General features: G+C 46.1%; 1 protein-coding gene across 2 annotated transcripts in view; it reads right to left on the bottom strand.

Moving 5' to 3' along the window:
* myripb (myosin VIIA and Rab interacting protein b) overlaps positions 1 to 15,617 on the bottom strand; it is a 102,815-nt gene that overhangs the window by 14,747 nt on the left and 72,451 nt on the right. For both annotated transcript variants that reach the window (XM_018756787.2, XM_018756785.2), the window contains exons 4-8: positions 11,053 to 11,189; positions 3,554 to 3,631; positions 2,444 to 2,541; positions 1,444 to 1,524; positions 692 to 859 (exon numbers count right to left, since the gene is read on the bottom strand). In XM_018756787.2, the coding sequence (XP_018612303.1) occupies positions 692 to 859; positions 1,444 to 1,524; positions 2,444 to 2,541; positions 3,554 to 3,631; positions 11,053 to 11,189 (562 nt within the window). The remainder of the gene's footprint in view (positions 1 to 691; positions 860 to 1,443; positions 1,525 to 2,443; positions 2,542 to 3,553; positions 3,632 to 11,052; positions 11,190 to 15,617) is intronic.

The following is a 15,617-nucleotide window of genomic DNA, read 5'->3' on the forward strand; positions in this document are numbered from 1 at the left end:
TCACATCTGAGTGCTCCCTTTTTTCCTTTCCTCTATCATCGCTACATTTATTCATTTATTCATTTAGCAGACGTCTGCAGAAACATTATTTTTCTTTGTGTTGTTCAGTTGTTTTATTTTCTTAATGTTTTCTTGATGTAATTTTTTTATGCAAAATTTCACTGTAAATTATTTTGCACCCCACATATGCATTTCATTTTGCTGCACAGCACTTTAGAGAAGCTGCATTTAAATAATGTATCATAATGCAACAGAGAAATACAGAGTAATAACTGTTTTCGTTTAGTAATGCTGTGTGAATTCAAAACCCAGTTCACCCTGGTACAACACAGTAAGGCCACTTCAGAGACAGCTGGAAATCTGCAGAGCACCGCAGCTCTGTGGTTCACAGATTCCGGCAGCAGAGGGCAACACAGGAAGGGAAATTCTGAACTGCGACGTTGAAATGCAGCTCCACACCAGAGCCCAGGGCATTCGCAGCTCTGAGAGCCTGGCTGCATACAAACACACCGAAATGCCAAAGCGGCGCGTAGACTACAAACCTGGACCTGTGTGACAGAACGATATGGGTACGAACAGCCAAGAATGGACACAGCCAATAACGTCCATTGGTGTGAACAAAATGAGGACCTAGAACAGGTTTGATGGCGATTTCCATATGCAGCACCCTCCTTTGCCCCCTGATGCTCACCCACAGAGCCTGGGAGCTCCGCAGGGTATTCTGAACCGCAGGGGTGTTCTCCCGACACGGAGCGGCGGAGGGGGCGGCGGTGGGGGAGTGGGGCTCGTCGGCCGGTCCCGAGGGCCACACCATCTCGTACTCTGGCTGCAGCTCCGTGCGCTTCCTCCGCTGAATGATCTGCCACACAGAGGCCACCCCCACCCAATTACCCACAATCCATCACCACCATTGACACTGACTAAAGGAAGAGGCCTTGGACTGCACCACAACGGCCACCAGGTGACATAACAGCTAAGAAAATGAGAGGTATTGAAGTTTTGAGTCCAAGCTACACCCCTTGGTTCAATTCAGTTCACAAATAAATCTGAAACTGCACAAAAACAGTGTGTTTTGGTCTGCTGAGAACACAACCACTGTAATATAACAATAAATGTGATTTGTCAGCAGCAGGTCTCCAAATACCCGAATGCTGTAAAGGAGTGAGAGCTGTTAAATTGATCCTAAAGCAAATATTCACAGAAGGCTACATTCAATATGCTGTAACAAATGACCAGCATATTGCTTAAAATGAAAACTTTACTGAAGCAAGACCAAATTTATCCTTTCTGTGATTTTACGCACAGTATGTGCGGAACTAGTTATATCACAACAGATACAGTTGCACAACGTATTCTGCAAAATGTTTTTGATATGGAAACAAAAATAACTGAAACTGTCAAAAATGTAAAAGCGCATTTTGCAACGGCGAAAAAAACTGGTACTTTTTGCACAATTGTCGTCGCGAGTTCCTCGATCAGCTCCTCCTTGTTGTCGCGCAGGTATCGCGCCTCATTCTGCTTTTCCTGCGGAAAAGAGAGTGGGGGTTAATACCGGGGTGACAGGGTGATGACAGATTCAAAACACAGCAGCCCAGACAACAAGTGACACAAAGAAAAAAGCATAAGCTTTGATGTGATGGATTCATGAAGGAATGAATAAACAAAGAAAAAGAAGTTATATCCAAGTGGAAAATGGATGCAGAGATGAGCTGAAGGGGATGTGTCCCCAGAATCTACAGCACGAATACCACTGAACGGGTGGAATTCGGGTCCAAAGGCAGCAGGTCTAATTACGACACTTACCAGCTGCCCCACCGCGCTATTTATTTACGAGTCACAAACGGCCAGCCAGGGGATTCGGAACGCACAGGCATGTGCACGAGGCATCCCGGCTCAGCAGAGGGAGGGGCTGTCTGCCAAAGTGCTATCTGCGAGCTGCTCAGTGGGGGAGAGTGCCCCGCTCTGTTCCTGTCCGAAACATTTACATCTGTTCCTTTAGCCGACGCTTTTCTCCAAAACGATATACTGATGATAGTAAATAAAAGTGCATCAGCAACAGATGGAGAGATAGAGGTGCATACACCTGATGCTCCAAGTACGGTCACTTTTCCCAGGGTATTACACCAGTGCTGCATAACCAGTTGACGAGGTGCCCTTGGCCGCCTCAGTGTCACATTCAAGAAACTTGTCTCAGTCCCAGTTAAGTTTGTAAGTAGGGGACCCACTGTGTTTTGTACCCTACTATTGGACCCATGTCATAATGTAGCAGACCGCATGGTCACAGGAACACGTGACTACGCTGTCTATGGATATACACAAACTGTCGCCAGGCAACCCCGAGGCACACTAAGAGGGAGGACGGGGAACACGACGGGGACAGAGGGATGAGGGACGACGAGGAGACGGGAGGCTTGAGGAGCAGAGCTGTGTTGCGGTCTCCCACCAGACTGTCGCTGTACTCCTCAGCCTTGGCGATGGCCTCCTCTATAGCCTCTTCAGCAACCCGCAGCGCCACGCTGAGCGTCTCTGCCATGCTGTGTCCTGAGAAAAGACACACACACACACAAAGAAGCACAAGCACAGACACAAAAATTAAGGAAATATATTCTTAAAATAAATAACTGCCTGCATGAAATACACACACACACACATTTTCAGAACCGCTTATCCCATACGGGGTCACGGGGAACCGGAGCCTACCCGGCAACACAGGGCGTAAGGCCGGAGGGGGAAGGGGACACACCCAGGACGGGACGCCAGTCCGTCACAAGGCACCCCAAGCAGGACTCGAACTCCAGACCCACCGGAGAGCAGGACTGTGGTCCAACCCACTGCGCCACCGCACCCCCGCATGTATGAAATATAAACTATGAAAAACAACATTCGCAATGAATAAATGATGAAAGACAGACGTGCTGCACGAGTGCATGCGGTACAGCCCCCAAAAGACATGGGAAAATGTTGCCAAAAACCGGACGAATCATGCTTTTTGTGCAAAATTTGCAAAAATGGACAATTTGCAAAACAAGCTCAGCACTCAGGAATCACAGGGTGTTTGTAATAAGACAAAGCCCTAATCTACAGAATGCCCCTTCTGCAGGTCAGATTAGGAACATTTATTAAAGCGCGATTCGGGGATTTTATCTTCCCAAAAACCAGGGGCCGGATGTGTGATGTTGGAAGCACACGCACTACAATCTCCCGTGGATTAGCCTGTGATGAAAAAGCAAACTTCTCTGTGGATGAAACTCCCCCGCAAGGACGCCGCCACAGTCCAACACAGCAAATCAAAACGGATTTTAATCTTTAAGCCCGAACCCGGGTCAGAAGTGGGATTTAAAGAGGCAGCCCTGTTGCCAGGAAGAGCTCGATTCAAGTCCCAGGAGCGGCGTTGCCCTGCAATCTCCGTGAGCCGAGCAAACTGCTTCGGCAAAAACACCCGAGCGTACAAATGTACAAGCTGAATGGTTAAAAAAAGATGTTTACGAGTAAAAGATGAAGATGTCATGAAACACGAATGAATGAATGAATGAATGAATGAATGAAAACCAACCTTCGCTTTGCTTATAAAAAGCAGAGTCGCTGCCGACGCTTTCATCGTTGTCGAGGCTTCCTTCGTGATAACTGCCCTCTGTGGGTAACAAAGGCAAATCTGTTGGCAGGGGCACAAAACCAAGGGGGAGGCAGAAGGCTGCAGTATGCAAACATTCACCCAGTAACCTGAAAAACACTGAATAACACTTCTATGGGTCCAACACGGGAGGACGGGGGTGGCTGAAGTACAGAGGAGTCAGACTGGCCATTTATCCTACAGCTTTAGGCTGGAAAACAACATTCCTGAGACGAGGCACCCAGCGGTACTGGTGCCATGGTGGAAAGATCACACACACAGTAAAGAAGGTCCAAGTTTGACTGATGGGTTCACCTTCAGTAGAGGCTGGGATCTGCGGAACCAGAACATACTTTCCAGTAAGAGGGAGAGCCAGGAGAAGAAACATGAACAACTTTTCTCTAAAGCAACTTCTACTGTCAAGCTACTTACAGTAATTTACTCATTAGAACACAAGTGTAAGTACCTTGCTCAAGAGTACTACAGCCAGCAGTAGGAATCAAACCCACAACTTTCATATCCAAGGGCAATAGGCCTAACCACTACACTACCAGCTGCCCATGCTACACAGCTGGGTAACTTTACTGGAGCAATTTAGGGTAAGTACATTGTTCACAGACACTAGAGGCGGAGGTGAGATTTAAACCTACAACCTTTGAGTCCAAAAGCAGCTCTTCTAACGCCTGCGCTACCAGGGGATCAATACACCTAACTGATCAATAAGCTAGAAGAACTGTGAACCATCATTTCACTTCCTTTCAATTGGCTGAAAGTTAATATAAAAAAATAGTGTTGAAAAATACATAGAAATGGTATGAAGGAGTGAGAGCTTTTATAATAACAATATATTAGTATTGAACATCTCCATTCCTGGTCTGATGCAAGAGATATTAAACAATTCATACACTTTTCAGTGTACACTTTCGCTTGCGATTTCTTAATGGATTGAGGTTCCACACTTAGGCTGAGGTGTCTCACCCTCTCAGACCTGGGACGTACCCCCCCCGCCCCAACTGTCATGTTCCTGCCAGCAGACGGTGCCACGGAGCCATCCACTTTCCAAACAACTGTACCAAGTCAGGAATTGTCCTCCACTAAGACTCTCATGTAGTCCCTTCTGTCCTTACTGATGATGTTAAACATTTTTTTATTGAAAGTGACCCATTCCAAATCCTTCTATATCTATATTTACATATTTATATTTAGTGATGTAAGTCAAGGCCATTTCTCCTGGGTACAACATCTGTCTGGAATTTTCTTAGCCCACCTGCTGCACTCAAACCCATACACACAGTCCAAAGCTGCTTGCCCCAAGGTCGCAGCAACTCAGAGCCTAACCCAGTGACACAGGGCACAAAGTTGGAAGGGGAGGGGACACACCCAGGACAGGACACCAGTCCATCACAAGGCACCCCAAGCAGAACTCAAACCCCAGACCCACTGGAGAGCAGACCCTGGCCAAACCCACTACGCCACTGTGCCACCATATCACCTCTGTATCCAAACCCATAGCCTTAATATAACATTGTTAATATCCATTTATTTATCTGACATCTTTCCCCACTGTGACTTACTAAGCTATTTATGATGTTTTCATTGTCACAGACGAGTCCTTTTTACTGCATCAATTCCAGTTAAGTCCCTTGATTAAGCATACGAAGTCAGGAGCAGCGATTTGAACCCAGGACCTTCAATTAGAAGGCAACAAAGTGTGAAATATATTTTGAAGCACTGCATTGAAAATGAATAAATGTAAATTGGGTCGATTGTCGCCTACAGTTCTTCCACATGGATTCTTATGTGCAACGATGTAGCGCGATAATTGTTCTGCAGAATACAGGTCAACCCGGTCGCATCCTTTTCTGACCACAGTCACCTTCTTCTCTGCGCAGGAGAGAGCATCCTACTCGATGTCACCATGACAACGGCACACACCTAAACCATCATCCTGCGGCGCTCTGATTGGGCGGGGATGCGGTTCGCTCTGGGTCTCGGGTCCAGAATGTCATGGGCGAGAAGCTGCTGGCTAAATGTACACCTTGGCCACTTATGATTCGATTGCACGCCAAAATCGCGGTGAGATTAATGTGGGCCGACAGGTGTGCGCGGACCGTGTCGATACGGAGCGCTCGGAAAAGGAACGGAAAGCTGTATGCTTTGGTGAGAAGAAGGGCTGAGCGAGGGCATTGGGGTGGCACAAGATCGAGACTTTTTACACAACTGAAGAGGCAATTGGTTTTAACATGAAAAACATTTTATTTTTTAATTTAAACAGGTTTCTAAAAGTGTTCTAGGGATTTATTGTTTGTTGACGTATGTGTGGCTTGATAACTGGCAGCGTACTGGTTAGAGCTCCTGCCTTTAAACCCACAGGTTGCTGGTTTGAACCTCACCTCTGGCTATAAGACCCCTGAGGAAGGTACTTTTCCTAAATTACTGCAGTAAAATTACCTAGCGGCGCAAAGATGTAAATAACGGTAAGTACTGTGACATTGTAAGTCACTTTGGAGAAAAGTATCAGTTAAATGAGTAAATGTAGAAGTTACAAATGGTTATGGCTACAAGTGATATTTAACACTGTTTTTAAAGTAAAGTTTGTGACTGTGTGTTATTGGTTCTGTGGATGTAATGTGGGGCAATGTCTGTAATGTGCATTATAATTATTCCACGTATTTCAATGTTTATAATCGTTTTTAACTTAATAAAGTTTAGAAAAACAAACAACTGAAAGGCTCAAAGGAGAAGTGGTGCAACTGAGCAAAAAATCAGAATAAGACTCATGAACTCTATGCAGTGAGAAGGCATCAAACTAAATAGCTGCACAGGGTCACATGATGTCTCACACACACACACACACACACACACACACACACACACACACACACACACTAAAAGGGACCCATGCGAGAGCAATAACAGAGGTCTTTACCCCATCTCACTGCGGTCAGGACTGTGGGACACATGTCTGAGTCATCGGATCTCCTGCCATTCGTTTCAAAGACCACGGTGGGACCACAAAAACACAACAAAGGTCACAAGGCAGACTGTGGAGCAGCGAATAAGTGGGCGAGACAGCGCTACGCTGGGCCTTACTCCTACACAGCGATCGGGACTGTCAGAGTACCGGGTTCAAGGGCAGCACCGCACTCTAACGGGTAGCACCGGTGCCTCGTGGATCCTGGGCTATTTACTGCGATGTGGGTTCGAATCTGGATCCGTCTGTGTGGCGTTTGCACGTTCTCCCCATGTTAGTGAAGGTTTTCTCCCAAGGGGCAAAGGCATGAATTTGGTGACGACAAACTGCTCCTAGTGTGAGTGTGTGTGACTGCCCTCTACCACAAGCGGTTACTGACGAATGGATATTGACAACACAAATGGACTGCCCTCTCTCAAGAGCCGAACAGGTCACCTTCCGGTGACACGCCCAGCTCCGCAGGCGCCGCGCCAGACAGAGACGGTCTCTTCCGGAGATCAGTGTCCAGTGCTGTCCAGTAAATGAAGGTCCGCCACTTTAGAGCTGTCAATACGTTCTTTCTGTCCACGCAGCCGGTCTCGGGATCAGCATCACTCTGCTGGAGGTTTTAATTAAAAACAGTGTAAAAATGTTGGGGAGTTTGAAAATTACAAGCGCTGGTCATTGTAACTGCACTTCTGTATGTGTGTGCTGTTGGTACGAAGATTCCAACTCTTAAACAGGCGCAACGTTTAATTGTTTAAATGTTTGTGGTTTAGCAGTTGCCCCCAGCGTAAATTCTAGGGACACATATCAATACGACCACATCCAGTCTCCCATGTTCATGAAAACAACATTATTATTATTATTATTATTATTATTATTATCATCACTCACACACACACACACACACACACCGTCTGAACCGCTTGTCCCATACGGGGTTGCGGGGAGCTGGAGCCGAACCCAGCAACACAGGGTGTACGGCTAGAGGGGGAGGGGGGTACACCCAGGACAGGATGCCAGTCTATCACAAGGTACCCCCCGCGGGACTCGAACCCTAGACCCACAGGAGAGCAGGACTCAGTCCAACCTGCTGTGTCACCGCACTCCCCTGTTATTATTACTATAAAACCAATTTGTATCTGTTTGGATACCTATTATTGAAATCGTGCACAAGTTTGGCAGAATCCCAGGAAGCACTGTGGAGTGGACTATCCATCCATCCATCCATCCATCCATCCATCCATCCAAACTGTCCAGCCCTGGTAAAATCAGAACTGTATCCATAAAGGACAGGGCAGGACAGGTGTACACTGCACCACGTTATGTTACACTAAGTGCTGAAAATCTGTAAACTACCCCAATATCTCTGCATGTTGCAATGATGACAGGAGAGATAAACTCATAAAGGCAGGTCATACGCATCACAAAGCTACCGTTTTTGGTTTAACACGTAACATTCAATGTGATACTGAACTGTTTGGAAACTCCATAACCACATTTCTGAGATGGGAAGAACTGCGGAAATTGCAAATCCTCACTGCGGGTTTTTTGGTCTTTCGGTCGGTGTCCTTTTTCCGACACTCATTCTCAACAATCTCTTTCAAGGGAGGAAACTGTGGTCCACTTAGTTTACATAAACCGGGCTTCACTGGCTTCAACAGATCAAGTGACCAAGGGCGCTCGCCCCAAGCAGGAGATCTTCCTTGGAAACCTCCTCCTCAATCAAATTGAGCAGAAAACAAACCTCCACCCTCAACCGTGGCCAGCTGTTTGGCCACTTGGACCCAAGGGGTGTGGGATCATCTGTTACTGGGACCTCATTTTGGTTTCTGGCCCCATTTAGTGAAGGATTTTGATGCGTGTTTCAGATCGTTTCTTTGGCTGGAGCGCCGCCCTGTTTCCGTCTCTAAAGGATGAATCCTCCCGCCTCCGACTACTAAGCTTTGGATGTGCGGTGACTGAAAAGTAAAGTGGGGGAACAAAGCGTGAAGTACGGAGACTCGTCGTCCCACACGGGTCCTCCCGCATCTCCCCCCCGCCCCGCGGCACATCCTCTGACTCACATGGCACAATCTGTTTAGGTCTTTATCAGCGCCCGGGGGCCCGGAGGCAGCTAATCCCATTTCCTGCACGCTGCCAACGTGGGGACGAGAGGCGGAGTGGAGGACCACGATTCCCGCTTACTCTCCTTTTCACCTTCAACATGCTGCAGCGGAGGAAGGACGTCCACAGAGTCCCTGCTCACACACACTCTGCAGTGAGTTGCTGCTCACACGCAAACAGTTTTAGTGGAGTTCCCCACACTAATGGCTTTTAATGGACACTAACTGGATGGATTGCTAATACTGTATTCAATTAGTGGCAACAAAGGGAGGTACAAATAAAGCAATGCAAACACACAGCTGTCGGCTGACCTAAGGGTCTTCTTTTCCGTACTAACGGTACCTTGACTACACTAGGAGGTGTGCAGCTTAGCTTTATGAAATAGTTCAATAGTAAAATGTGGCTTTTCGTTTCGGAGGTCATGTCTTAAAGTGATAGCACGCATTCCTCTTAGCACAACGAAGAAACACTGCGAGCACACCTGGGCAACACCTGTATGGGTGGAAGCTAGACAGAGGAGTGACAACAAAGCGATCTGCGAGAGTCCCGCATCTCTGAGAAGACACTGTGCCTCATTTCCTCACCAAACCTGGTAGCCAGGTGTCGCATGAAAACCAATGAGTTTCCACCAGGCGTACTCAAACTTTCGACTGATACGTAGTTGCATGACAACAGTAAAGACAGCAGTGCGTTTCAGGGCGAGACAGATGCCTGTGAAGTCATCTCTCCAAAGATGTGGCATCCCACCGTTAAGAGGAGCGTCTGCGTCGCTTGCCTGTTCGGCTGGACAGCGCCGTGTGACTGTGCACTTGGACCGCGACCGAACCCAGACCCGCGTGCGGACCAATCCCGTTCGATTGAATACAACCACACCCCTGAGAGCTGCTGCCGCTGCCATAGGGATTAAGAGGAGGAGGGCAGTTTCAGAAAGCTGCTTCCAAAAGCCGCTTTGGGAAAAAACGTAGAAGCAAAATTAAAGAGCGCTCTTCGCAGTGATCCATTAGGCTGGGTGGGAGTGGCCTCATTCTGCTTGCTAACGTTTCAGAGGGATTATGGGTATTACTCTCCAATGGGATTGAATTAAAGGCTCTGCATGGTCCTCTTTGCATAAACAAGAACGTAAGATGAAGCGCGTTGTCTGCTTTTGGACTGCGGCAGGTACGAGTTGACAACAGCTCTGGTGAACGCAGAGTCCTGTGAACTGGACAGGTAACCCCGGACCCAAACGAGGACAGATGTGCAAAGGCAAAAACAGTGGTTTTAAGAATGGCTAAGAACTTTTGAATATGCCAACATTTTCTGGTTTATTTTAAAATGCTTGTTTCCAGAGAAGTGGAAGAAAACTGTGTTTACCTGAGAAAACAGATATCAGTAAAGCAAACTGAGAATCTGAGTGCAGACCACCTTAATTCAACTCACTTCCACAGTGTTTACAGCTCATGTCTCGTGCCGTTGAGCGTCGGTGATCAAGATGACAAACTGCACGCCTTTTTGTGACATTATCAGTCCACAAATTGAATCGGAATTTATGAAGAGAAAAGGTATTTTTCAGTTGTTGAAAATTCATATTCATTTGATGTAGCTTCAGGTTTGTAAAAACCAATAAAATTAACGGTACAACAAAGCATTTTTATTTAATAAAAGTTACATTCAAGATCTGTACTGACCCTAACCAGAACATAATTTGAGGACATCTGCATTACTTGGCTTGAATTGACTCACTGGTGAAAGTGACATCATAGTTACAGAATGAGATATGAACAGACCTCCAGTCCCAACTGTGTTCATAAAACGAGGTACTATCATAATATTATGTTACGTGTATTTCGTAGTCTAAACAGTGCAATCTTCCATGCGGCATTAGATCCTTATGCAGCAGCAGTTCCAGAAATAAATCACAATAAATGCTGAGCAGATAAGCAGGAAGAATATTCTAAGCCCTGGTAAGCAATAAATTACATTTCTAGCCACTGTTTTCGTATTCGGAAAAATCCCTCATTTAGAGACCTGCACAAGCAATATTATTTCAGCAAGAGTATGATATTCAGACTGCCTCCCTCAGGGGTGCAACAACAGAGATCCATGTCATCAGATAGATATGTATATAACTTAAAGAAAATAAATAAACCTACAGAGCAGTCAGTGCTCAACCTGGCCTTTCAGAACAGAAGACCAACCAACATCAACAACCACTTGTCCCAAGTGGGGCTGCAGCTTACCTGGAAACACAGGTTGCAGAAAATGCATACTAGACAGGACACTAGGCCATTGCAAGGCACCCCCAAGAAGGGCTTGAACCCCCAACCCACCACACAGTAAGCACTGGCCAAACCCGCTGCGCCACCCCACAAACAGGTAAAATGTGTGGAAAACCGAGTACCTGTGAGTTCCGACAGAGCTCCCTGTTCCACCACGTGCTTCCTATAGAGAGTCTTCAAAACCTTGGCGCTTCCAAACCTCTTGAATCGGCTTTTCACGTTATTGTAGTACCATTCGAGAGACTGTGTCTTCAGGATCCTGCGAATCAAAGGAGAAACACGGAGTCCATCAGGGAAGGGTGGGAGCATCAGTCTTGGGGTAAGAATATGTCAAGTTTCGGCGACCATTTAGATTGTAATGAGACATGGGCAGGATGGCGAAGGACACCTCTGAAGTCATTCTGTTTGAACCATGAGTCTCTGGCAGACCTGGCAAAACATCTCGTTTCATCGAGAGGATGAAAAGGCATCGTGGTGTATGAAGTGGCGGGGGGTTCTCAGAGGGGGTCTTTCAATCTGCCTGCCAATTAACCCTTCCACCCTCAGCCATAAAAGGACCAAATAGCTTCGGACATCTCAGAGATGTATAGAGCTTTTAAGCCCCTACTGCAGCAGTACTGAATACTAGACAACAGAAGACACAACAGAATGTTCCTCTTTGAAAGGTTCAGCAAGACCTTCCATTAACTTGTGAGACAGGGGTTCTGTCACATGTCCTGAGATATGTCACCTCCCTGCTAATATCGTCCACTGAGAGACAACTAACAGCACTGTCTTGAGATATTTAAAAGCAAGTGAAGTTTTCATAAACAGAAAAGTCAATTCTGTTTCCATCCTAAACGTAACACTGAGAAGTGAAATCCCATTCAAGAGGAAGCACTTACATTCATTACTTTACATTTGGCAATGAGAACGAAGACTAAAAACTAAACAAAATTTTTGTGCAGTTTTTCCTCACTTTTTTGTTTTTGTTCCCACTATTGGAATGTCTGCAATTTTCAATTAGTGATGCAACGATTAAGGCATTGATAGAGCCTAAATGCTCAGGTGTTAAAGAAAAATCACAAGTGGGTATCTTTGGGGCAGCTGCCTATTGTGTATCATACATCTGATGACTTCATGAAGGGAGCGTGTGTACAAACTGAAATGCAACGGTCCCAGAACTGAACCTTGCAGCACCCCACACGTAATGTTTGATTTCTCAGAAGCACAGTCTTCTGTGGTAACACAGAGTGAATCCCGTGGACAGGAATGAACGATTTTAATGTACCAAAAGGGCAACACCTATTCTGACTGCATAGTAGCAGTAAAGACATTATTAATCTTTATTAAATTGATGTCTTTTTCCAAGATGAGTCACAATGTTACAATGTGCTCATTTATATAGATTCTTAGAGCATCAATTTAGGACAAGTATTTTTTTTTTTTTTAACTGATACTACAGCAAAAAATACAAAATGACCCAGGGATCCACAGATGTCAAGGCAGCAGTCCTAACCACGATGCTTTCTGTTACTAGATGTTATGAGCATTTTTAACTTCAAACTACAGTTCTCTGTAAACTCATGAGCCCAGAAAAAATGAATTCTGACAAGCCCAGAAAACATTAACACTTTCTTCAAAACGTATTACAAAAATCATTTTATTGTACAAAACAGACGAGAATGAGAATGCAAGGGAAGTAAAATTTTGACAAAAAGGGAGATTTAAGGCTTTGACCAGAATCCAAATTGCAATTCTTCGTAAGTAGCTTCATCATGACAGTTTTTTACCATAGCTGGGAGGATGACAGTTAGCAAAGATCATTTTACAATGGTAAATCATCCGACAGGCAATTATAAACACAGCAGGAACGGGATCTAGAAAACACTAAAAGGGATTCACATAAAGTACGTAATGTGAATACATAACAGAGTATTAAATACACACACACACACACACACACACACACACACACACATTTTCGGAACCGCTTGTCCCATACGGGGTCGCGGGGAGCCGGAGCCTACCCGGCAACACAGGGCGTAAGGCCGGAGGGGGAGGGGACACACCCAGGACGGGACGCCAGTCCATCGCAAAGCACCCCAAGCGGGACTCGAACACCAGACCCACTGGAGAGCAGGACCCGGTCCAACCCACTGCGCCACTGCGCCCCCCAGAGTATTAAATACTGATACATTAAACATGAAAAAAATAAAAAATCCCTTCACTCAGTATGCTTAGACATTTCACGATACAGTCTACGATACAGATCTTCAGCATGTGTCTTTCATACTCTTCAAAATGAAATGAGAAATAAAGAAGGTTTACAGGAGTCGGCAGGTAAAGCTACATTTATCAGTCCATCTATGGGCGGCATGGTGGCACAGCGTCTGGGTGGTGCGAGAGGACGTGGGTTCGATCCCCGCTCAGTCTGTGTGGAGTTTGCATGTTCTCCCCGTGTCTGCATGGGGTTCCTCTGGGTGCTCTGGTTTCCTCCCACAGTCCAAAGACATGCTGTTCAGGTTCATGTATTTTTTTTTTTTTTTTTTTTTGTGTGTGTGTGTGTGTGTGTGTTCCACCAATGTATGGATGAGTGACCCATTGCAAGTAGTGTATCTAGCAGTGTAAGTCACCTTGGTCAATAAGGTGATAACACTACATAGAGTTCACCGGAAGTCACTTTGGAGAAAACCGTTTGCTAAATAAATGTAAATCAAATGCAAAAAATAAAAACCCTTTTCAGCATATTTTATTTTTATATAAATAATCAAACTGGGGGGAAAAAACTGCCTAAAATGACTACTGCAGCTAGCAAGATGTCCTCAATACGCTGTACTTAAGACCAACCCCTCTGAGACATGCAGCTGCTTCGCCTCTGAAACTGTGTACATCCATGGGTAACGTGAAATTATTGGTAATGTGTTCATTTTTATTCAAAGAGCACATGCCAGCCAAATTTATGGCCTGTAGAGAATTTTATTACACCTACAACGAGTGCCAAGAGCCAAGCTGGTTTCAGAACTATAAGACTGCACTTTGATGACTGAACTGTCAGCTTGAAATGTATCCCCACAACTCAAGTTCGAGATCGAGACTCAGCTTTCGCGCGGAATCGGAATGAGGAACTGTATGGAGACAATGGGAACCCAACCTTCCCACGTGTAATATCAGGAGATGAAGTCGGTCAAGACAGCTGGAATGATCTTCAAGGGTGAACAATCACCCGGCGGCACTTCTCCTGGGCTGTAACGAGGCCCGGTGCGTGTCAGCAGCTCTAAAAATGGTGTCGGTGAGCCGGGCCGAGCCTTCGGGCTGGAACAGCCGTTTGTTACGTAAGGCAATTTGTAGGGAGGCCTACATCGCGACTGAAAAACATGGCAAAATAGCCCTGCTGTGCTTGTCCCAGCACTGCGACGGATTGCACAGATCTCCGCCAGCTGCTTCTCTAATCTTGCTGAAACCCGGGCGCGGCACAAGTCCCGACGCCCAACCCTCCCTCAGCAAAACAACACGCAGCTCTGTTTTGTGTCTCTTTCTCTCCCATCTCTGGTGAAGAACAGGAAGTGTGTGTGTAAGGGTGTGCGGCAATGGGGGCAGAGCATCCTCAATGACCCTGAAGTTCCTTCGCTTGCAGACACATCTCTGAGTCCTGGCAGGATTTATTATAAACACCCCCCCGACCCCTGAACCAGCCATTCGCCATGCGCCTGGGCTTTTTAATTCGTGCTGCGGGCTATATCGGCTACTGTAATAGTCCAGGAGAGCGAACCAGAGTACGTGAGGTGAAAGGGACTCGTGTTTCCATCTTTGGATCGGTGGACAGGCATGGGGAGAATGAAAGGAAGTGAAGGAGGGCATGATAAATGGGGTTTACAAAGGAGTCCATTAGTGTGGTACACAATGAGAGCCTTCTTTCAGAATTCCTTTTGGAAACCTAGAGATGCAGGCGTCTGAAACCCCAGCTGAAACACTGCAGTATGTCGTTTCGGGGTCCTGAGGTCCTGCGGTCATGAAGCTGTTAGCCTGGTTTAGACGTCGAGGCGGTGAGTGAACCAAATAAAACGGCTATAAAGACCACAACTGCCAGAACCCTAACCCTGTCCAACCACGTAGAGCCTCGTTGGAATGACGCATCTCCGCACCCAAACTGCTCTAGCAGATGGGTCCACTCGCACCTCTCTTTCACACTCCTGAATGAGCTGCTTTTAATACACTTTAAGAAGGAAAAACAGCTTTTTAAATTATGAATCAGCTTGGAATTAAACCTGAATGCATTTATTCTGCATTTTTGCCTATATGTACGCGTTTGTGAGCATCCGTCTCTTTCAAGTCCCACAGCATGAGGTTCACTAAGAAATATATGCGTGCTCTGTTCTTTCTATAACGGTGCAGACTCAGTTGACATGTCACTGCAAGTGGAAATGAACAAACCGCCAATATGAACCTGGATGCTTTCAACATTTTTTAGGAAAAAAAGAGCTTTTTACTAAACATCTCAGAACGAAACCCCTAAACGCATTCAGCAGGCGTGTGGCTCACATCCAAAATTTTCTTACTGACGATAGAAGCTGGCTGAGGCTCAACAGCTTTGGACACCATGTCTCTCTCTCTCTCTCTCGCTCTCTCTTTTGCCCCTCATTAAAATGGGATGAAAAATTCTCCGAGTCCCAAAAGTCTGCGTCTTGGTGAAACGCGCCTTGTCGAG

Source organism: Scleropages formosus, chromosome 9 (assembly GCF_900964775.1).
Source record: "Scleropages formosus chromosome 9, fSclFor1.1, whole genome shotgun sequence".
NCBI classification, from domain to species: Eukaryota; Metazoa; Chordata; class Actinopteri; order Osteoglossiformes; family Osteoglossidae; genus Scleropages; species Scleropages formosus.